A 23,573-nucleotide genomic window follows, 5' to 3' on the forward strand; every position below is an offset into this window, starting at 1 on the left:
GTTAACAAGGTATGTTGAGAATTATGAGGTTTCAGGTTTAATTCTCAACAAAAGCAAAAAATATGAGGTGATTTTTTTTTCCATTTGTTCAATGGTTGATAGATAGAGTTATTCGGTATTTATGTTGATGGGAGATTACAAATATCTCTGAAATTAGTCAAAGTACGTACAAATTGATCCGAATACCGTGATATACAAGGGGAAAAAAAGAAAGATGATGATACAGATTTGAACCTCAAAGTCTTTTTTTTCTTTTGTTCTTCTCTTTGTCTCTTTTTGAGTGTAACCCCTATTTGTCTTGGAATAAAAGAAAAGGGAATTCTCTCATCCCTTAGATTTTACTTGACGTGACTAAACTAATCATAACTCCCCATTGATAATACCTAGGGCAGATATTTGTATAAAAATATGTTTTTACTTGCCAAACAAATTTGTTTTCAAAATCTTTAGGTTTTTTTTTCTTTTTTAAATAGACCAATTCAAACTTACTTTCAAAACAACCCACAATTTTTTTATCAATACCCTTGTTAGCTACAAATAACATGCACTTTATGACTTCATTCTGTATATTATTAGTTAGTTCATTCATAACTTGATAAACAAGTACAAATACAACATAGATTCCTTGTATAAATACAATATATTTGTGATGATGTTTTCATATAATGCTTTTATAACATTTATATTTGATGTGAACTACTATTTATTTCTAGCATCCATCATATAGGTCAACAAATATCATATGTGTGTGCGCAATTCAATCCAGTCACAATTATTTTCTAAAACTTATTCCCACAATAATGCTCTAAAACAAACAAAAAATATACTGTATTAGAAAACATTTCAACATAGAAAACTGTCCAATCGGCACACAGTAACATTAAACCATGTGCATTATTGGATTGCCACACCATCAAATTATGGTTGTCAGAATTTTTTTGATGGGGTCAAAGAAAAAGAGACACCAAAAAGATAAAATTCTTTTTAAGAAATGGAATAATACTGGTCTACCCTTTGATCAGAAAGACAATCACCAATTTTGGACCCTACTCAACAGCTCAGCAATAATCAGAAACTAACATTTACTCCAACTTAGGTCCCATACCATCAAAATTATTTGAAAAGTCCCATACCATCAAAATTATTTGAAAAAATTATAAGTACTTGGTATTAAATTAAAGCAATAAATATAAGATACATGATCTTTACATAAAAATTAATTAATTAAATTATAATTAGGAATAATAATACTTTTCCTCCCTCAACTATTACGCCCTCTGTCCCAATTTATTTTATGTTTTTTGCTTTTTGAAAGTCAATCTTCTTAATTTGACCGTGTGTTTAAATATAAAATATTTAAATTTCTCGAAATAAAATTTACATATTTGGAAATTACTAAAAAATATTATAAGGTGCCATAATTAATAGTTTAAAAGACATATGAAAAAATTTTGGTCAAAGAATAATAAACTTGACTCTCGAAAAGTAAAAAGTGTCAAACAAATTGAGACGGAGGGAGTAATAAATATTGATTTTAGTTCTTGTGATACATATATGACTCAGGACGTGTAATCTTCAGAGAATCATAATGTGTGTTTTACGGGACCTATGTTATTAACTTTTTCTAGAAATGATATTACCATTAAATATGGAATAACAATACAAATTTAACATAACACATGAATACTTAAGTGGTGAAACAATTAATGATTATGGTAAATTTATGAATATCTACAAGCAAAGAGATCAAAAGTGAATATTTAATTAATTTGAAATTAAATATGATTATTCATATATCATAAGAATTAAAATCTAAATTTATCAATAAATAAAAAGATCATAAATATCATGTTTATTGTTAACGGGTTGGATGAAATAATTTCATGCGGGTCGAGTTGGGTTTATTTGGGTGGGGTAAGAAATTATTGGGGGGAAATCGGTTGGGCGTCTAGGATTAGGACACGTGACAGTTCATTTAGTAGGAGTAATTAGGAATAATAATACGTTTGATCCCTCAATTATTAATAAATATTGATTTTAGTTTTTGTGATACATATATGACTTAGGACGTTTAATCTTCAAAGAATCTAAATGTGGGTTTTCTGGCCCTTTTATAAGGGACCTATGTTATTAGCTTTTTTCTAGAAATGTTATTACAGTTAAATATGGAACAACAATACAAATTTAACATAACACATGAATACTTAAGTGGTGAAACAGTTAATGATCATGGTAAATTTATGAATATCTACAAGCAAAGAGATCAAAAGTGAATATTTAATTAATTTAAAATTAAATATTATTATTCATATATCATAAGAATAAAAATTTAATTTATCAAATAAAAGATCATAAATATAATTGAAAATTTTAATTATAATCAAGTGATATATATTCGTCCTTTAAATTTAAATTTGACAAATAACTTTTCTTTGATTTTAAATTTGACAAGTAACTTTTTTTTGTTTGACTTTTCATTGAAGTTCCAAACTTCAAATACCCACCATTCAGACATAAAACATTTCCAGAAAAAAAAAGTATTAAAAAAAGAGAAAAGTTTTTTTTCCTTTTAATAATTTTTTTTAAAAAAAAAATCTATTTGTTTGTTTCCCTTCTATCTATAAGTGTCACTTGTAGCAAAAGAGTTTATTTCAAAATAAATGTCGGTTTAAAAATTCAAATTAAAAAATAGAAATTATTTTCAATTATATCTGTATATTAAATATTTTTTTAACAGTGCTTAATAATAAAAAAATTACTAATAAATAAAGATAATCTAATAAACTATACTTTATATTTATTACTTTTTATAAGAGGCACAAAATGAGTTAAAACTACACTTATTTTGAAACAGACAGTACCTCTTTAGCACGAAAACCTAAAGTCTCAAAAATTGAAATTCCAAATACCCACCATTCAGACATAAAACATTTCCAAAAAAAAAAAAAACTTTTTTTGCCCTACTAATAAAAATAAAAAAAATAAAAATCTAATTGTTTTTCCCCCTCATATCTATATCCTCTTTTCTTACCCTATCTTTTTGTTATTCGTCTCTTCTACAAAAGAAACTCCTCTTTGACTTCAATGGCTTTCTCAAGGGTTTAAGGGTTTTGTTTTTCCACAGGTAAGTACACTTTCTTCTCTACATGCAAAAAACATACTTTTTTCACATACCCATTTCATTATTTTACCAAAATATTCAATCTTTTTTAGAAAACAACCCCCCCCCCCCCCCCCCAAATAGTAAAAAAAAAAAATGGAGTTTTTAGCTATTTTTTGGTACAAATGGTTAAAAAAAATGGGGTTTTTAGCTAGTTTTATTGGTACAAATGGTTAATTTGGCTTAATGGGTCACTGAAAATGCAGTTTTCTTGAGTTTTTTTTTAATCTTTGTAATGATTATGCCTTTTTTGTTTTATTTTTTCAATCTTTGGGTAAAAAAATTTGGAGTTTTTAGCTTTTTTTTTTTTTTTTAAATGTACAAATGGCTAATTTAGCTTAATGGGTCACTGAAAGTGCTGAGTTCTTGAGTTTTTTTTTTTCCTTTTAATTAATCTTTTCCCATTTTTTCACTATTCTACCAAAATTTGTAAAAAAAAAAATTAAAAAAATGGAGTTTCTAGCTACTTTTTTTTTGTGGGTACAAATGGCTAATTTAGCTTAATGGGTCAATGAAAATACTGAGTTCTTGAGTTTTTTTTCCTTTTAATTAATTTTTTTCCCATTTTTTCACTATTTTACCAAAGTTTGTTAAAAAAAAAAAAATGGAGTTTCTAGCTACTTTTTTTTTTGTGGGTACAAATGGCTAATTTGGCTTAATAGGTCGCTGAAAATGCTGAGTTCTTGATTTTTTTTCTCCTTTTTAATTAATTTTTTTTTCCATTTTTCATTATTTTACCAAAATTTGTAAAAAAGAAATTTGGAGTTTCTAGGTTTTTTTTTTTTTTTTTGGGTTAATTTGGCTTAATGGGTCACTGAAAATGCTGAGTTGTTGATTTTTTTTAGCCGACATGTTTGTGTTTGTTTTCTAGGGCAAAAGTTTTTGTGGTTATGCTAGGTTGATGTTACACTTTAGGAAAGTGACTAATAATACGTTGTCGTTTTTAATTAGGTGTAAAATTATTTTTTTCTGTTTATTAATTAATTAATAAAAACACATGTTTTTTTCTAATTTGGTCATGGATTACTATTTGGATGAAAAGATTCTGTTCTGCACAATCCCTTGATTTTATATATTAAAAGATATATTTCCATATATTGAATAATTAGTATAATGGGGTATTTTTAACTTTTATTATTAGTCTGATAATTAGTATTTTAGCATATAATTAGATTCTAATTAGAATCCTATTTTTGGTATAATTTTTACTAGTACATTTAACCTAATACTAATATGTCTCTATTAACTTTCTTTCTTACCTACTAAGGTTTTGTATAAGTAAAATAAAAACTCGTGTACACCTTATATGGATAAAATTTGAATAGGTAATATTAATCCAACCTTATAGATAACGTGACTCTTATTCTTTTTACTTAAATAGTGACAGATAATTTTGGCAAAAAAATAATCTATATGGTGAGTTTACGTGTATAAATTTTGTGCATGAATACTTTTGTTCATTGTAACAACTTTTGGTGTTACAAAGTTACAATCTTTTTTTTTTGTACCTCAGAAGATGACTATGGTTGAAAATCGAAATTATATTGATGGAATTCCGACTATTGTTGATGAAGACTTCGATGAATTATTCGATTTTTTGGATTTTCCATTGGAAAGTTTGGAAGATGATGGACTAGGTGTAGAATGGGATGCTAGTGAATCCAAGTTTCTTGGACCGATTCCTACCGATGCTCTTATGGCTTTTCCGCCCATGCCTCAAGGCAACATTGGTAACGGTCGGGTGAATGCAGTGGCAAATTCTCATCCTCCTGTGAGTTTTTAAGTTTTCTCGTAAAGCTTGTTTGTATGTATGAATGCTCTGTGTAACCATGTATGTTTTTCGATTCAGTTGTGTTGTACTCCCTCCGTCCCTGTTTTACCTAAAGGTGTTACTGTTTGGGGGGAGTCAAACAGTTTTTTCTTTGACTATTATTTTCTCAATTCTTTTTAAAAATATTTTAAAGTATTTTAACCGAATTCATAGTCAAAAGTAAGTGTGTTGACCCTTGCACTCCAGTTACCTTCACATAAATTGGGACAAAGGGAGCAACTAAATATGAAGTTGGTGCAAGCTTATGGTTGTGGGGTTTAGTTCTTTTTTTTTAAATGGTTTATTCTGTTGCTGATAATAAAGGGTCAAAAACACTAGGTGATTTCTTCCCTTTTGTCCTAGCCTTGGTGGACAGAGTTACCGGTACCTGTTTCTGGTTGGAGGTGGCAGGTATTCCGTGGAATGTCTAGGTGTGCGAAAGCTGACCATCGACACCATGGTTCTAAAAAAAAAAAAAAAGGGTGAACTCTGTTTTTGATTTGGAGTCTATAAACCAATGACACTGTCAAATTTTGAAACTTGAGACTTTTTTGTTAATGCTTCTTGCTTCCTGATGAGTGAATTTGGCTTTACTTGCATATGCCCTTTATTCATGTTCCTGCCAAGCCTCTACAATTTTCTCACATATGAAAGCAATGACGTAGAGTGAATTTGGATTTAGTCGCGCATACCCTTTATCTTCTTGTTCCTGAAGTCTCTACAGTTTTCTCATATATGAAAGCAATGTGATAGAGTGTATTTGGCTTTACTCGGACATACCCTTTTATCTTCTTGTTCCTGGCATAGCCTCTACAGTTGTCAATTATGGAATTATTATATCAAAGCAATGTCATTCTTTTTGGAAATCCCAAGGTTTGATAGACAAAGAACCGTCAATGTAGTGTTCTTGAAGGAAAAAAACAGACTTCTTCTTCTTCTCTGTCTTTTTTCAATTTTATTTGTTTGTGTTTTTTTATTCCTCCTACTTTCTCATTTGTAAAAACTTCATGAGTGAAGGCCAGAACCTGTTAATGGAGTTCTAAACCTGAAAGATAAAATGGAATAGACTGTATCAGCTTCCAAAATGTTACAGGATTGAAACGGAAGGATGAAATACATATTTAATTCTTACTTAAATTGGCAGCATATAAATGGTAAGTGTTCCAATGTAGAAGCTACAATAGAAGATTGGGTTACGGGTAGCTGTTCCTTTTTCTTCATAACGCTTCTGTTATAGGAAGTTTTGATCTTTCAATGATGAGTAACGTGTTGTATGCTTCATATAAGAGGACATTGAACCTTTGTGAAGGCGCTCGAATCGGTGACCATAAAGATTAAGAAAAGAGAAGATTATTCTTAAAGCACAGTAGTCTTGCTTCTGTGAACAAAAAAAAGGTAATCTGTTGCGTTGAGGAGTATTTTTTTATTCCTCCTACTTTCTCATTTGTAAAAACTTCATGAGTGAAGGCCAGAACCTGTTAATGGAGTTCTAAACCTGAAAGATAAAATGGAATAGACTGTATCAGCTTCCAAAATGTTACAGGATTGAAACGGAAGGATGAAATACATATTTAATTCTTACTTAAATTGGCAGCATATAAATGGTAAGTGTTCCAATGTAGAAGCTACAATAGAAGATTGGGTTACGGGTAGCTGTTCCTTTTTCTTCATAACGCTTCTGTTATAGGAAGTTTTGATCTTTCAATGATGAGTAACGTGTTGTATGCTTCATATAAGAGGACATTGAACCTTTGTGAAGGCGCTCGAATCGGTGACCATAAAGATTAAGAAAAGAGAAGATTATTCTTAAAGCACAGTAGTCTTGCTTCTGTGAACAAAAAAAAGGTAATCTGTTGCGTTGAGGAGTATTAGAAAGCAAATTCGTAGGTATAAGTCCGCCTAATAACAGGATTCATGAGATTAAAGGGTTATGAACTTTGTCTTAACTCACTATTTCATCTGAGTGACATAAAAATCTGAAATGTAGTTTTGTGGCATATTCACCTGGTGAGCCAGTCATGTCTGTATTTTGGGTTTGAAGTTATTGATCTAATTTTAACTTCTATAACCTTTACAGCTATTAACATGATACTTTGCTTTAAGCTTTCTGTGCATCTATTTGTGTTTCTCATAGATGCAAGCATGCAGCAGAACATTTTCATCTTGTAGCATTTCTTATGTTAACATGCAAGCCCATCAAGATATATTGCGAAAGCAGTTTCTTTTAAGGGGTCGTTTGGTTGCTGGTTAGGAAATGATTTATTCATGTATTAAAACCAGCATAACTAGTACCCATGTTTGGTAGCATTTTAGTTGCTATGAGTAAATATCAGCACACCAAATACGGTGTTTGGTTACAAGTTTACAATTCCGCATAACTAATACATGTATAAGTTATGAGGGAATGAAATGTATTATTTTATGCAGGGTAGAAGACTAACTGATACATGAAATAGTAAACCCTGTATAACTAACCTTGCATAACTCTAACCAGCAACCCGACGACTTATTGTATTGCATGGATATTCATGCGCATATTAGAAGTTTTAGAAACTGAACTCATGGAACTTTGTAGTTCTTTTGTTTCTCACAGTTTTTTCTGTTAAATTCTTGTGATCAACTCTTAAAAGAGTGGTAGAGTGCAGAAATGCTTTTTACTTATATCACATTAATTCCTAATTTAGTGCTATCCTATCAGATCAAATTTACCGAGGCCCAGGGGACTGGTACTTTCCAGACACAGAGCCCAGTTTCAGTTCTTGAAAGCAGCAATTCCAGCTCTGGTGGAAAGAGTATTCCCGTTCGTCCTCGTTCCAAGCGTGCGCGACCTTCAGCTGTTAATCCTTGGATTTTGATGGCTCCCATATCTTCTACAAGAATTGCATCCAAGAAGATTTCCGATGCCAGAAAGGGTAAAGAGAAGAAGCGAAGAATTTCACTCCTATCAAGTGCCGAGGAATCCATGAAAAACTCTGTTCAGCAGTCTGGTTTTGTCAAAAAATGCACACATTGTGAAGTCACAAAGACACCTCAGTGGAGAGAGGGACCACTTGGGCCAAAGACACTATGCAATGCTTGTGGGGTCCGCTACCGTTCAGGGCGTCTATTCCCGGAATATCGACCGGCTGCTAGTCCTACGTTTGTTCCAACTGTGCACTCAAACTCTCACAGGAAAGTCGTAGAGATGAGAAAAAAATCTCTGTATGGAGCAGCTGAAGTTGAAGAACCTTACGAGGTGATGATGGGAAGAAAGAGAGAAATTTTGCCAGAACCAATTGTTATCGAAGGCCCTCCAATGTCACCGGCGCCAGAGTTTGTTCCTATGAGTAGTTATTTATTTGATGTATACTGAAGAGATGATTATACTTTTAGTTAGGAGCTTAATTTAGTTTATTGTTTTATTTTCGATGGGGGCAGGGGTGGTTCTGGTGGTATGGTTACTACTCCTGCTTTAAGAGGTTAATGTACAAATGTTGAATCTTTAGGTGTCTAGGTTAGGTAATTTGATTGGAGGTTTAGAAGGAAAAGCTTTGAGTCATTTGTTTGATGAAGCAAGTTCCTCTAATGTAAAAGCTGAACTAGATATATTAGATGGTTAGGTTTCATTGGTAGCCCCTGGGTTTGACCTTCAATATATTTTTATGAGTCTTGGTGTCCCTGGAGTTGTAGCTTTTGGATTCTTGAATTTTGCTTATTTGCAGCCAATTCTTGATTCATTTTAGGGATTGGAATTGCATTACAGGCCTAACAGTAGCAACTTCAATCTATACTCATATGTTGCAAAGTTCAATTTTACCAAGCCTCTTCCACGTTTCTGCTTCCTAATCCACTTTTCATTTGCTCACAGCCTCACATCTTTCCCAAAAAGAAAAAGAAAAAAACAACAATTCCCTATTTGCAAACAAAGTTGAGATCGGGATCGGCTAGTTTAATTCTCATTGTCCATGTCGCTCTGTTTAAGCCTGTCTCCGTCCAATGCAGCCCTACTACAACAACGTACCTTGTGTAATTCCACAAGTGAAGTCTGGGGAGGTGGTGTATACGCAGTCTTACCTCTACCAACCCAACTAGAAGTATGGAAAAATGGAAGAAAATAATCTATATGGCAATACCTATTGTTGGGATTATGTTTTACTTATATAACAGCACTTTCGTTGGAGTACTCTTTCACATACAACCTCTTTTCTTACTACACTCGGAACACTCTACTCAGGGTTCCAAACCTTCAGTGAGTGACTAAAACGATTATGCCGTTGAGGTTTCCACTACAAACTGGTCAAGGCAAGGGTTTGAGTTATCCATTTAAGTGCAGAGCAAAACTTGAATTGGGATGATATTCATAGATTGCTAACTCTTTGCGTACGTTATGGAGTTTCCACTCCATGTTGAAAGCTCTTTCAATTAGCATGAGCTTTGAAATTCTTCAATTCGACTAGGCCATTAGATTCTTTTTTTATTTTGACTTCTTTACAAATACCAATTGTGGGGATTATGTTTTAGTTATGTTAGTGTGTTTACTTTAGTTCCAATGTTTACTGCGAATTAAACAAAAATTCAGTAAACAGTGGCATACACCTGGGAGTGTCAAAAAAGTATGAAAAACCGACCGATCGAACCGAACCTAATCATACCGATCCGATTTATAGAGCTTTTCCAATAAAATCATGAAATTAATTTAAGATTATAACCATCCCGAACAATTAGGGCGGTCTTTTTAATTTATAAAAAACCGAAAAAAATTCTCAAACCGAACCGAATAGCCTTACATGTATTACATATATTTTACATATTAACAAATATGTTAAATATATCTTATATGTTACGTTTCAAATATAAAAATGAATTTTGGCCACTAAACTTTGAGCCTTTAGTGGATTGAATTTAGTTTCAAAAAGAATGTCTCATATTCATACATTTTTTGGCGCAGATTTCCCTTCTTTTGGGGTGGTCTTTAATTTTTGCCCTTCGCTTAAAAAAGTGACAAAAAATATCCTGAGATTCTGGATTCAAACCCCGCTCAATAAAAAAAAAAAAAAATCACAAAACAAGGCTTTGGGAGAAGTCTGCCTTATGGGGCATAGGTTGTCTTAAGGCATAACTTTGAGTTATGCCGGATCCGGCATAACTTTAATTATGCTTTAAGACATCCTATAACTAAAAAAATCTGTCTTATAAGGCAACCTCATTAGTTATGCCTTAAGACAACCTATACCGCATAAGATAGATTTTTCCAAAAGCCTTGCCTTGCAATTTTTATTTTTATTTTTATGCCTGAGCCGGGGTTCCAACCCAGAACCTCAAGGTATTCTAGGCGAAGGGCAAAAATTAAAGGCCACCCCGAATTAGGGGCATTCATGCGAATTGCCCATACTCATATACCAAGTAACCAAGCAATTAGTTGGCGGCCAAACTTAAACTTTTTCTATTACTATCGCACTCCTATCAAAAGTTTGAAACTAGATACTTCAATTTATTGCCTTGCTACTTTGATAGTTGATATTTCAGTTTAGATAGAAGCTTTATTTGATGGTACAACAAATAGATTTATGGAAGTCTGCATCGTTATATTTTAATAATGGTGTATTTTGAGAGGTGACGCATTAAAATTAAAATAATTAAAAATTAACCGAACTGTATCGATACCGAAGAAAAACCGACATGATTGAGATGGTTTTAAAAAATGTTTTGGTTATACATTATAAAATAATCAAAGAATTTGGATGGTATAATTTTTTAGGAATAACCGACTGAGTTCCCAAAAATAAAAATAAAAACCTTTTAACAGTCCTTTAGGCCCATGTCCAAATGTTAGTGGGCCAAAGGAAGGGCCACAAATTGTAACAGCCCATCACTGTGAAAGGATCTCGGCCCAATAAGAACCCTGAATAGGGAACCTACCCCTGTACTGGGCTTTTCCTCTTTGGGGGTCCATTAGGGCAGTCCGAAGCAACAATGAAAGATTCGCTTTTGCACTTTTGTCCGTATTTTGTGCTGGTCTAAGTTTTGTCCCTCAATAGAAATAACTTTTTTTACGGAGCATAAATTTATATTTCTGCAGCATAATATCTCACAAGTTATGTCCTGAGCCCTCAAAGAATTTATACCCTGCTAGGCATAAGTTTGTTTTTGAATGACAAAAATTAAAGACCAGCCCATTTTAAAAGACAAACAGTGCAATTTCTTCGGGATTCAGTTGAATACCTTGTCCAATTGTATAATAGTTCTAACTGGTCCTTTTTCGGCCCAGTTTTTGAAAAATAGTATTCATCCTATAAATTTACTTTGTAATAGTTGAAACTCTATGACAATAGCTATTTTTCAATTATAGAGGAATTTCTCCCTATACTATGACCCCCTCATATTACCCGAACTCTTGCAATTATTTTTTGTATACTCTTGTACTTAATTAGACCACCAAATGAAGTAAATTTATGTTATGTGTAAATTGATGTAATATATAGCACATGATAGCCGACCGTGAGTTCGTAATTAAGTTTATATATATTGAATTATAAACCATGCACTTATTGATGTGATACAAAGCAAAATAAGTTGGCGAGTATTTGCAAGTTATATAATAATTCATGTGTCTAGGTTTGAAAATGAAGTTCACTCATCTATTCTAGCTAAGTATAACGTGCAAAGAGCAGTACTCATTCTCATACGATCCAAAACACAGTATAGTACTATGTATAAGTACGGCATACTTCAAGTCTAATGACACACTTAATGAAGTTGATGAATTCTTTTATACAGGTCATAATCTAAATAAGTAAAGTTATTTTAATACACTTGACACATGATATGTCTCCATGACCTACTAAAGTAATCATCAGTATTATTATATGGGTTAAATCTTTAAGGTCATGCCTATTATCTGTCAATAAGGTCCTATTCCTTTTTCAGATTTCACAGTGCGAGCTATAGCTATAGCCAATAAGATTCGATTCAAAAAGTAATATCTTAATCAATAAATTATTTTAGTGAAGGACCTAACTAAAATGATTTGATAATCTACTCGATCTGGTCCCAGGTAAAAATTGTTCTCATACATGAAGCTCTTTATAGATAGATGTTCTGGACCGCGCACACACTACACTAAGTATTCAACGAGTATATAATTTTGACCAACAAATACGAATAATTTTTGAAATTTTCTTGGTGATAAAGATGATTATTCTAATTGTTGATCTCAACACAAAATTCTTAATAAGCGCGAGTCATCAGCTCTATTGACTAAGCTTGTGCCCACCGTTATAAAAAGATAGCTTTTCAATGAAGGTCAAATACTGGACAAGGTAGATAATTTATACTTCCCACAACACTATAATGCAGATATACAAAAGTATTGAAACTAAACTTACAAAAATTGCACCGAAGGGTTTGGCGTAGTGGCTGGATTGAGAATCATAAGGTTTCAGATTTAATTTTCAGTAGAGGCAAAATAGCAGGTGAGTTCTAACAATCTGTACAACAGATAGAGTTACCTGGCACTAGAATTTATAGGTTTCTACATTGACTTCAAGTTAATATACAATAATTAATGGATTCACCGTCGACTATTTATACATGTTGAATAGCTTTTTTAACACAAAAACAGAATTTAAACAAGAGCTATTGCGTCCACATGAGCCCGTATAGAATAAGGTCAAAATTAGTTAAGATGCGCACAATCTATTTCAAGGTGTTACTAAAAATAAAATATAAGAGTGAGCGGGAAAGAACAGGGAAATCACACACTTTGGCTGATGGCGCATTCATTGAATGTCATTTGGTCCCCTCAATTATTATTTGCTGTGTTATCCCATGTGATCTTTTCTTACTGAAAAGCCAGCCTACAAAATTATTGGTGTGTGTCAATAGTGTTTAGTACCCATTTTGAGTCCCCTGCACTGGGCCTAGTCCAATAGTCCGCCTGGTCCATACTCTAACTGGGATCTTTTCATTCAACTTTCTGTTATACTGAATATGAAAGTTTAACATCCAAATTAAAACTTTGGATTATTACAATCTGTTTCCAAAAAATCTACATAATCGACGTGGGACAAATATATCCTTTAAAACATTATGGCCTACGTGTACTTTGTCAACGATTCAATATGTAGCTTAATCTCTGATTTCATGATTATAGACTTTGTTGATTTTTCAAAAACACAATAAACGTCTGCTAGCTATCAAGAGATATATCTTCAATGGCGTCCACAAATTTTTTAATAAACGTTTAAAGAAGTAAATAAATAAGTAATTTATGTAATAATATTATATTAAAAAGAGAAAATTTAGACTATAAAATACAATTTAACATATTGCATAAATCTTTTCAACGAATTTTTTTAAAATGTATATTCATGATACCAAGAGACATATAAACCAAACAAAAGGAGCATTACAGAAGCAAACTCTTGATTCGAGGCGTCGGCAAAACATTCTCATCAGTTTCAAAAGCAAAAGCCTCTCTTAGCATACTAGAACGGTGATAGAGCGGAAACGAATTCAGAATTTAAAATTTATTGGTTCTCAATTATCTCACATTAAAAAGACTTAGAAAGACAAAATAAAGGGTTGTATGGGCTTCTGTAAAAGATAACACAAACAATAGGTTAATAAAGGTGCCTAGAGGATTCAAATCCTTGTCAAGGAGGGCACAACAAAGCTTAGCAGGGTTCCACCTTTGCTGTTGAACCAACAACCCGTTTTTATACTGAGTTCACAACGATTTTTTTATTTTTATATATGTAATGAATTCTCAATATAAATACGGAGGCCAAGCGAAAGTTGTTAGGTTTTCCCAGTCCCCTTCGAATGGGGGACAATCCTACACGCAATCAACAACAGCACCGACTCAATGAAGTCAAAATTGAATCTTTCTGTTAGTTTTTTCAATTTAATTGTAAAAATTAATTCAAAACCGTGAAACGAGTATCGTACTTTTAGCACCGGTAAAACCCATCCATAAATAATTAAGACAAAATTTACACTTTAAGGGGTCTTTTGGTTGAAAACAAGTTATCCCATGATAAGTTATCATGGAATTAGTTATTCCATCCTCGCATAGAGATAAAATAACACTATAATCTCAGAATAACTAATTTCAAAATTAGTTATACCATTATTTAGTTATGAGTCTAATCTAATTTACTCTTATGAATTGGTAAACTAAAAATGAGGGGCAAGTGGCACGTGGACTAATGAAAGAAGAACTAAACAGTAAACTAGCTGATGATAGCAAAAGCCAGCAGGCTCATAAATTAGCTGAAAAGGGCCAAAAAGCAAAGGTGAGGATAAGCTGAAGAAAATTGTCAGAGCTATGACATTGATGCTATATTGCTGTTGCTGTTGCTGTTGCTGTTGCTGAGCTTTTTGGCTTTTGTGTCTCTTTATCTTACCCTTAACTTCCAGTTAGCTTTATCCTTTCTTTTATTTTTTGTTCTTCTTTCTTTTTGCTTTTTGTCTTTTATTACACTGAACTGCAAAAGCTTTTACATGACTGGATAGAGTCGTGATTCGTGCATGGTTTAAAGTTAGATTCTAGTTCTAGGTAAAAGCAGAGAAAATGACAACAATAATTACTTAGGCTTGTGATAGATTTAAAAAATGTAATTTTTCAAATATGTATTACGAGTAATTTCAATCTCTTAAATTACGTTTGATTTTTACCAGACATTAAATATTTTAATAAACTCAATCGGTTAGATTTGAGGGAACTAAAAAAAAAAAAAAAGTTTAAGTAGAAGTGTCAAGTCCTATTAAATCTTAGAAACAACACAAAAAATTGCACTAAATACAAAATATAAATAAAATATAGAAGAATTTGTAAAGCTACACCAAACTTTAGAAATAGAAGAAATTAGAAAAATTGAGCATATACAATTGTGAGTTCCCGCTATTTCAAATACCTATTTCTGCGGTTCCTGTCAAGACGGATTGTTAATATTTAACGTAGATCAAAAGTGCTCATATTTAAAAAATTTAAAGGACCAAAATTACTTAGAAGTATATTTTAGGGATTACTTAGAAGATTATATTTAATGTCACCTCAAATTTAAAAAAAAAAAGAATTATGTGTCTGTCAAATAAGTTTTGACCTCCAACTTTGTCCCTCAAATATACTTAACCACCAAATATAATGTTCTGTCGTAGAAACAACCATCGATATAGTTGCAAAATAGAGAATGAGCCCACCTCAAATTCTTCTAAAATACCGTACTAAGTTCTGTTAGCTGGCTCCTTAATTAAACAATTCGTTTTGTTGGATAGTTGCCAATATTATTTCAGAACAGAATAATACGTATCAAACAATTATTGGAGATGAAACAAACAAATGATTGAACTAAGCTTTGAAGTTATCCATGTACGTTATATATCTAAGTAGCTCCTTCCATAAGGACAATTATAGCATCAATTTAGCACTAATTCAAACACAAACGTGTACTGTTATGAGATCCCATAAAAAAAATCTAACAAAAGGTTTAATAGCTTATAGCCAAATTTCTTTGACAAACCCCTTTTTTCACGGGCAATTATTAGTAAGTGTGTGTGTAATGATAATTACATATATGTTGGCTATCATTAAAAAGTTGATCTAAATTAAAAGTAAACGGTTAAGGTTTAAAGTTAAATGAGCCTCAGACAACTCATAAAGTATGACTTTTATGTGTAGATATACGATGGGTTAAATTAGAAATTAAGAGATTATGTGCAATCATAATAGGATTATGATTGCCAAAATGTACTAGTGACTAATTAAGGGCAATTTCAAGACTCAAGCTAAATTCGTAAAAGCCAGAATATGGATGAGTTAAACTTTTAACGAATAACATAGATATTTTCACACAATAATACAGAACTGGTAGTTGTAGTTACATAAAGAAACTTGCTATCTTTAATATAAACTTTTTGAATGTGCTTCTAATAATTGATTGACATGTTTGGTGTTCGGTCGTAAAACTATAGGATATGTTCCACCAGGACAAGCTCATTTATGGAGAACTGAGAAGGACAACCTAAATTGACGACAAAAACAAATAGCTGGACAATTCCTCAGCCCTATTGTTGGATAGTAGTTGGCATAGGCATGCTTTTGTGACAAGACCTATAATCAGAACAAAGGAGAAGCAGAGTATGGTAGATAAATTGTTAAAGTGAAATATAGAAAGAGTAATGGGATCACATTTAATGCTTCTTAAAGTTCATTTTGCTGTTGGCTTGATGTGGTATGTCTGTTACAATGTTGTTTTCTTACCTCTCAACCACTTGTCATTTTGCATATTTTGAGAAGTCACCATAAAGTATCGTTCAGATTTCGAATTCAAGTTCTCAATATTTAAAAAAAATTGGTAGGAGAAATGCCTCTCCTTTTTAATGGGCTTTATGTGGTTGTAATACGGATTCATCGGGACACTATACATGTGCCAGACACAAGGTGAAAAATATATATTTTGAGAAGTATTTTGTTTCCATCAAGACCTTCGATCAGACATTTTAAGTTCGAGCTTGAAAATGAAAAAATTTATGATATGGCGTTCTTCTTCTTAAATGAACCGTACGCAACGAAAATCTGAATTAGTTAGACCGGGTAAGTTTTGATTACTAGAGGGTTAAATTAAGAGAAGTCATTTTCCTTGTTGTATCATTTTTTTATTTTATTTTTAAAAAATAATGTGTTATTGTCCTTGCGCGTAATGCTTTGCATATGCGATATTATGAGCCAACGATACACCTTTCTTAGCTAGCGTTTAGCCATAAATTTCAAAAAAAATCTTGAAAATTTTGATTTGGGTGAAGTTATTCAAGTTTTGAAAATATGTTTGTTCATAATTTTTCAAAATATATTTCACTTTTCGTTTTGAAAAACATGAAACATTACTTATACTCGTAAGTTCTAAAAACTATCAAGAATACACAACCATACAAAATATGCCTACTTGCTAATCTCTAATTATGCAGAATATGATATTTTAATAACAATTGCTAATAATACACTTACTAGCTACTACAATTCAAATTAAAATATAAAGATCCATCCGTGTAAGGAAAAAAAACAAAGGTAGTAACTAGCTGTTCTTTAATATATTTCCTACATTGTACGAACAATCTTCACTTTATAGAAAAGACTGCTTTAATTATGAAAACATAGTAGATACGACTTTAATAGAGGAACATGATAGATAAAATTAGTTGGGTCATAAATAGATGGATTTTTTTTTATAAATATAAAAGTTTGGGATAGTTTTTAAAAGGCCAAAACATATATCTTTGCTCAAAAACAGGTTTGAGCCAGAATTTGAGAATTTGAAGATTTGTTTTCAAAATCTTTCAAAATTTTATGGCCAAACAAAAATTTGAAAACAAATCTTCAAAATACTCTTCCAAAATCTATGGCCTAGCGGGAGCTTAGAAATGTGTTATTTTTTACCTTTTTGACGTTTCACAATGTGTTAATGGTACAAGCATTTACCCCTTGTGGCAAAAAAAAAAGAACAAGAAGGGAAATAAATCAATAATTCATTATACTCTTTCCGACTCATAATAAGTGTTATCTTAGCTAAAAATATGCATATTAAGAAGTCAATAATGCAATGTAAAGTTTACCAAATCACCCCTATATAATAAAAATGAATTACTTTGCCTTTTGATTAGAGCATACATAAGAAGTAAACCTTTTGACATTAGAAATCTAATATTATCAAGTTACTATGTGGTTTTTCCAATCATCATTTAGATGTTACTTTATTATCTAAAGGTAAAACTGAAAAAAAAACTAGTCAAATTATATCTTGATTTTTTAAGATAACATTTATTATGAAATAATTTTTTTTGATTAAGATGATATTTATTATGGAACGGAGAAACTATATATACGAGAATAGGTTTTGCACTTCACAGAATCATAATTGTACTTTATACTTGACTTTTCTCTTCGTCAACAATTCTTTTGTCAGAGGATGTATCACGGACTAAATAGTTTATTTTCTTAACGAATAATCTAATTCGTAGAAGTACCATGGTCAATCATCCTTTACGATAATATTTCATTATAAATGTCAAGTTTTTATTTTTGGAATCGCTGTTCATATTATGTTATATTATAATCGTATTTCATTATAACAATTAAAAAATATTCGGACAAACAACAAACGTACGTCGTTATAAAGAAATTTGGCCGTACAAAATCCCTTAAAGTGCATTAGTTCCACTATTGTTTTGCAGTGACATTCTTAGTTGTTGTGCCAACTCAACTTGTGTAGTCTGTCCTTTTGTACAAGCCTACTTTATAACCATACAGGAGTTTAAACTAGGAAATTACTAATAAATGACATGTTAATGATCTTGATCTAAACTAATGAACTCAAAACCAGAAAAAATTAATTAATGAACTCAAACAAAGAGCTTTATGTCATTTTGCAACAAGTGGGTTAACTTATGCTCGTGTGCAGGCTGAAATCAAGGTCACTTTTCTATTTTCCATGGCTTCATTCAAATGTCTTCTCCAATTTCCATGACTTCATTTATTTTAGCTCTTTCTTCTATATTTCTTTTGTAATTTTAAAAGCTCAGGGAAATTAAGAACAATAAAAGATGATGTAATTGATAGAAAAAAAAAAAGTGACGAAAGTGGGTTAAATTCATAAATAGCTGAGCTTCAAATTCACATGTGAAATTTCATAATATTACTCCTTCCGTCTCAAATTATCTGTTCTGATTTCTAAAAGTAGAGTCTCAAAAAATTTGTCATTTTAGTAGTTCAAGCAAAATTAGTGATTTTCCCCCAATTTTAAACTTAGTAGTAATTATTCTTGAAGACTACAAATACCTCAATTATGGAAAGATGACATATAAATAGCGTAAGTATTCAATAGAGATAATATCTTAAAATATAAATAAGGGTAGAATAGTCCAAAAAACCCTCCTAATGTATGTTTTCTTAAGGGGCGTATAGACGTGTAACTCAATTTAACAAAATGAATCCGAGGTTATGACAGTACAAATCTCACCATCACGCGGAAAAAAAAAACTTGTGCATGTGTGAGCGTTTTGAAAACTTAAATTAAATGAATTATTCCTCCATCTATTTTTACTTATCTTGTATTGACTTGATATGTCTATAAATAAGCCAAAAATAGAATGTTAATTTTACTATATCACCATTTAAATATAATAGATACCATGTTTTGAGAAATACATTAATAAGTGATTATAGTAAATAATAAGGGTAATTTAGGAACTAAGTGTTAAATTATGTCTTAATTTTCTAAACTGAAACAAATAAAAATTGACATATATTTTTAGTATAGAGGACAAGCAAAATTGGACGGAGGAAGTAGTACCTTATTTTTTATTTTTTTTGGCAAACGACATAAATTGATCCCTAAACTATACCCTAAAAGTCGATATCACACTTAAACTTTAGTAGTGATAGACTATGTAATAGTCTACGTAAATATTGTAAATATTCTCTTCCTTATCTATAGTAATTAGGTCCTATAATTTAGCCTAGTATCATTCTGATAGTGAGATACCTACTTTGTATATAATGACTTTCATACATCAATACAGATCACGGATTGATTTCCTACATGGTATCAGACTAGGTTTCTCCTAAAAACCCTAGCATCCTAAACCCTAGCCGTAGCCGCCACCCCTTCCTCCTTCCTCTTCTCTCTTCAATGGCTGACAACAAAAATTTTCATTCTGCTTTAACCGTCACGAATGTGAAATCTTTAATCTCAATCACTCTAGACATGGAAACCGGCCATTATCACAAATGGGCGACACTATTCAAAGTTCTAGCCCGCGTCCACTCCGTACTTGAACACATCATATATACCACCAACTGACACCACTGAACTCACCGCGTACAACGCAACAAAGGCGACTAACCTTCCGCTCTGAAAACGGCTAGATGCGGTGGTCCTTCAATGGATATACGCCACCGTATCCCATGATATTCTTACCTCTATTCTCGTGGCGGATGATGTTGCAGAGAAGGCTTGAAATCGAGTTGCTCAACTTTTCCAAGATAACAAGCACTCAAGGGCAGCGTACCTTGAAACTGAATTCACCACCACAAAAATGGCCGACTTCGGCTCAATTATGGCCTATTATAATAGGCTAAAGTCTCTCGCGGATCAGCTGCCAACGTAGGGTCGCCGGTGTCCGACCAACGTATGGTTTTGCGCCTCCTTGCAGGCTTACCGGAGACATATGCACACTTTGTCACCACCATCCAGCAGAAGGATGTGCTGCCCTCTTTCTCTGAAGTGGGCTCCAGACTCAAGCTCGAAGACGCAACAGCCAAGGAACGTGCCCGCGATTCCAGTCCCGCAGCTCTACTTGTTAATAATGATACTCCCTCCCCGCCACCTGGCGGCAACAATAATTCAACTAACTATCGTGATAATAATCGTGGCAGGAATTCTAACAGGAACAAGGGAAAGGGGAACAACAACCGCGGGAAATCCGGCTCGGCAGCGGCGGACAGACCAGCAACGGTCAGTGGCCGAAGGGACAGCCACCAGCAGGGGGCTACTACTGGCATGCCTGGCTGCCCCAGCAGTGGCCAATGCCCCCCTGCCCGTATCCGACGAGACAGTGGCAGCAGCGTCCCACCACACCGCGGCCCGACAACGGCATTCTCGGTGCGGGTCCACGACCTCAGCAGGCCTATTCCATGCATGGTTCGACCTATTCTGGGTACACTCCGACAGACGTGGAGGCAGCCATGCACACTCTATCCATGCATCAACCGGATGATAATTGGTACATGGACACCGAAGCGACTTCCCACATGATTGCCAACTTAGGTACTCTCACGTCTTATTTTAATTTGAGCAATAATTCTGGAATCATTGTTGGTAATGGTAGCACTATTCCAATTCGAGGCTATGGTCATACATCCCTACCCCCACCTAATCCTCAATTATGTCTCCGAAATGTCTTGCATGCTCCAAAACTCATCAAAAACCTTATTTCCGTACGTAAATTCACTAAGGACAATAATGTTTCTGTTGAGTTTGATCCTCTTGGGTTTTTTGTGAAGGATTTACCGACGGGGATCCCCTAATGAGATGTGAGAGCACCGGGGAATTGTATCCTATCATTGCCACAAAATGGACCACTCCACCATCCACCTTCATTGCCGCATCACCTAGCTTGTGGCATTCCCGACTCGGTCATCCGGGAAATGCTATCCTTAGTTCTCTTCGTAGTAATGCCTTAATTAAATGTAGTAGTGACCTATTACACACATAATATATATAAAAAATGATATTAATTCCACCTTCCGAGCTGATGTGGCACAAAAAAAAATTATAATTAAATAATAGGAGAGTGAGAATAAAATTAAAGCAAAAATAAATTTAATTACAATAAAAAAATTAAGTCCCACCCCACCCTCTTCTTCTCCAACTCGCCTTCTTCATCCCCAACTCCAACCATCCACACCCACACCCACCACCACCACACCGGAAAAATCCCCACACCCACCACCACCCCACCAAATCATCCAATTCCTCCTCAAATTCGTCCCACTTACACTCAAATTCGTCCAAGTTTAAGAAACAATACGTAACTACAATGAAGATGCACGAATTGCCCTTCAAATGGACTTTTAACAACAATGAAGAAATTGCACGAACTACCCTTCAAATGGGAAATTTTCTTCATTGTTGTTAAACAATGAAGAAATTGCACGAACTGCCCTTCAAATGGACTGGAGAAATTTTCTTCATTGTTGTTAAGCAGTGAAGAAATTGCACAAACTGCCATTCAAATGGATTGGAGAATGAAGAAATTGCACGAACTGCCCTTCAAATGGACAAGAAATTGCACGAGAAGACGAAGAAGAAGGGAAGAGCCGGGCGGGGGGGGGGGGGGGGGATTATAAATAAAATTTCTAAAAGAAAAGAAAAATAATTTAAAATTTAAAATTCCTTGACGTGGCATTGATGTGGGAAGAGAGTGTGTACACTCTCCCCTAGTGCAACTGGTCATATTATATTAGGGAGTAAAAAATATCATTTTTAATATATTAAGTGAGTAATGAGTCGTCAGGATAGTTTAAGTGTGAAAATGACTTTTGGAGTATAATTTAAGGGTCAATTTATGTCTTTTGTCTTTTTTTTTTTTTTTAGCTCAAACTTTTAAATTAGACTCAATAAAAGGTGGTCCCCGAGAATGGCTTATAAAAAAGGAGTATTTATTACTCCCTCTGTCCTAAAAAAGATTATCTTACTTTCCTTATTAATTTGTCTCAAAAAGATTGACATCTTTTTATATTTAGAAACAAATTAACTTTATGAGATGATTTACACCCACATAAATATCTAAGGTTTGTTTTGAACCACACATATTAAAAGTCTATCTTTATTTCTTAAACTCTGTGTCAAATTAAACTAGGATAATCTTTTTGGGACGGAGGGAATAATATTTTTCAGTAAATAACCATGTCTAAGGGGAAAATAACAGAAACCAAGTAAATTTAGCACAAATTGAATAGTGCTTTGGTAGAATCTGAGCAACTCAGAAGTACAGTCTTTTTCTTTGTTAGACAAAGAAAAGAAAAGGAAAAGAGAACAAGCAAATTTAATTTAATTACTGTGAATAAAAAAGATACTAACAGGAACTGTGGATTTGATGGGACAGATCCTATAACAGGAAACTACTTTTATGTCACTATTACGTATTTACATCGTATAGCCGGTCAGAAGATCGCGACGAACAGAAGCTAACTGTACTATTAATTGCCTCACGCTTCTATTTAGAGCGTGTGCATCACGATAGTGGCAAAACCAAGACGACGGATTTCTGAACTTTGCATTTTGATTTTATTAAATATTTCCCAGAAAAGATTAAATACGTTTTCTATTTTCATTCGGTATTTAGTACTAGTACTTATTTTGAAGCCGGATTAATTTAGACTACATAAAAACAATCTCACATTGAAGGGTAAATGCCTCCCGACAAAAGGCGACTTCATAATTCATACTTAAGGTTCAAACTTGACACTTATCATTAAAGGTAAAGAAATGCTTATCATTCCGCCATGACTGCTATAGTAAAAACTATCACTGAAACCATTGGCCACAAGGCGAATGTAGTACATAGCTATTGGTTTATCTGAATTTAGGACTTTTAATTTATATGTTACCCACTGCGTTTCAATTTGCCTCTCTTACCCTCTTTTTTAGTCCGTTTAAAAAAATGTCACATTTTTATATTTGGTAAATCTTTATGCCCAACATTGTAAACGACATATTTAAGACTACAAGATTTAAAGGACACTTTCATACATTGCGCACATTTTTAGTTTTTTAAGACTATAAAATTTAAAAGTCTTTTTTTTTTTTTTTTAAATTCGATGTGAAGTCAAATTAAGATAAATGAATCGAAACGGACAGAGTAATATTTTTTACTAAATGAATAATATTAGATCTCATAATCGGTGGAGTGGTAAAAATCCAAACTCTAAATAGTATTTTCAAAATTTTAATCTACCTTTGCTTGGCCATATAAGATAAAACAAATTTTAGACAATAGAGTGGTTGCTACACCAACTATATTTAGAGTAATACAGTTTTCATTTGAGTTTACATGACATATTAA

General features: G+C 32.9%; 1 protein-coding gene across 2 annotated transcripts; it reads left to right on the forward strand.

Annotated features, from left to right (window-relative positions):
* The first annotated feature begins 2,968 nt into the window (after positions 1 to 2,968).
* On the forward strand, positions 2,969 to 8,626 carry LOC132600406 (GATA transcription factor 11-like). Of its 2 annotated transcripts, none has more exons than XM_060313551.1 (3): positions 2,969 to 3,124; positions 4,674 to 4,931; positions 7,669 to 8,626. In XM_060313551.1, exons 2-3 carry the CDS (start codon positions 4,677 to 4,679, stop codon positions 8,320 to 8,322), a joined length of 909 nt encoding a protein of 302 aa, XP_060169534.1. In that variant the 5' UTR covers positions 2,969 to 3,124; positions 4,674 to 4,676; the 3' UTR covers positions 8,323 to 8,626. The 2 variants fall into 2 exon arrangements, with proteins under 2 accessions (XP_060169534.1, XP_060169535.1); XM_060313552.1 differs by having other exon boundaries at positions 2,995 to 3,124; positions 4,677 to 4,931.
* The last annotated feature ends 14,947 nt before the right edge of the window (positions 8,627 to 23,573 follow it).

This window comes from Lycium barbarum, chromosome 6, assembly GCF_019175385.1.
Source record: "Lycium barbarum isolate Lr01 chromosome 6, ASM1917538v2, whole genome shotgun sequence".
Lineage (NCBI taxonomy): Eukaryota > Viridiplantae > Streptophyta > Magnoliopsida > Solanales > Solanaceae > Lycium > Lycium barbarum.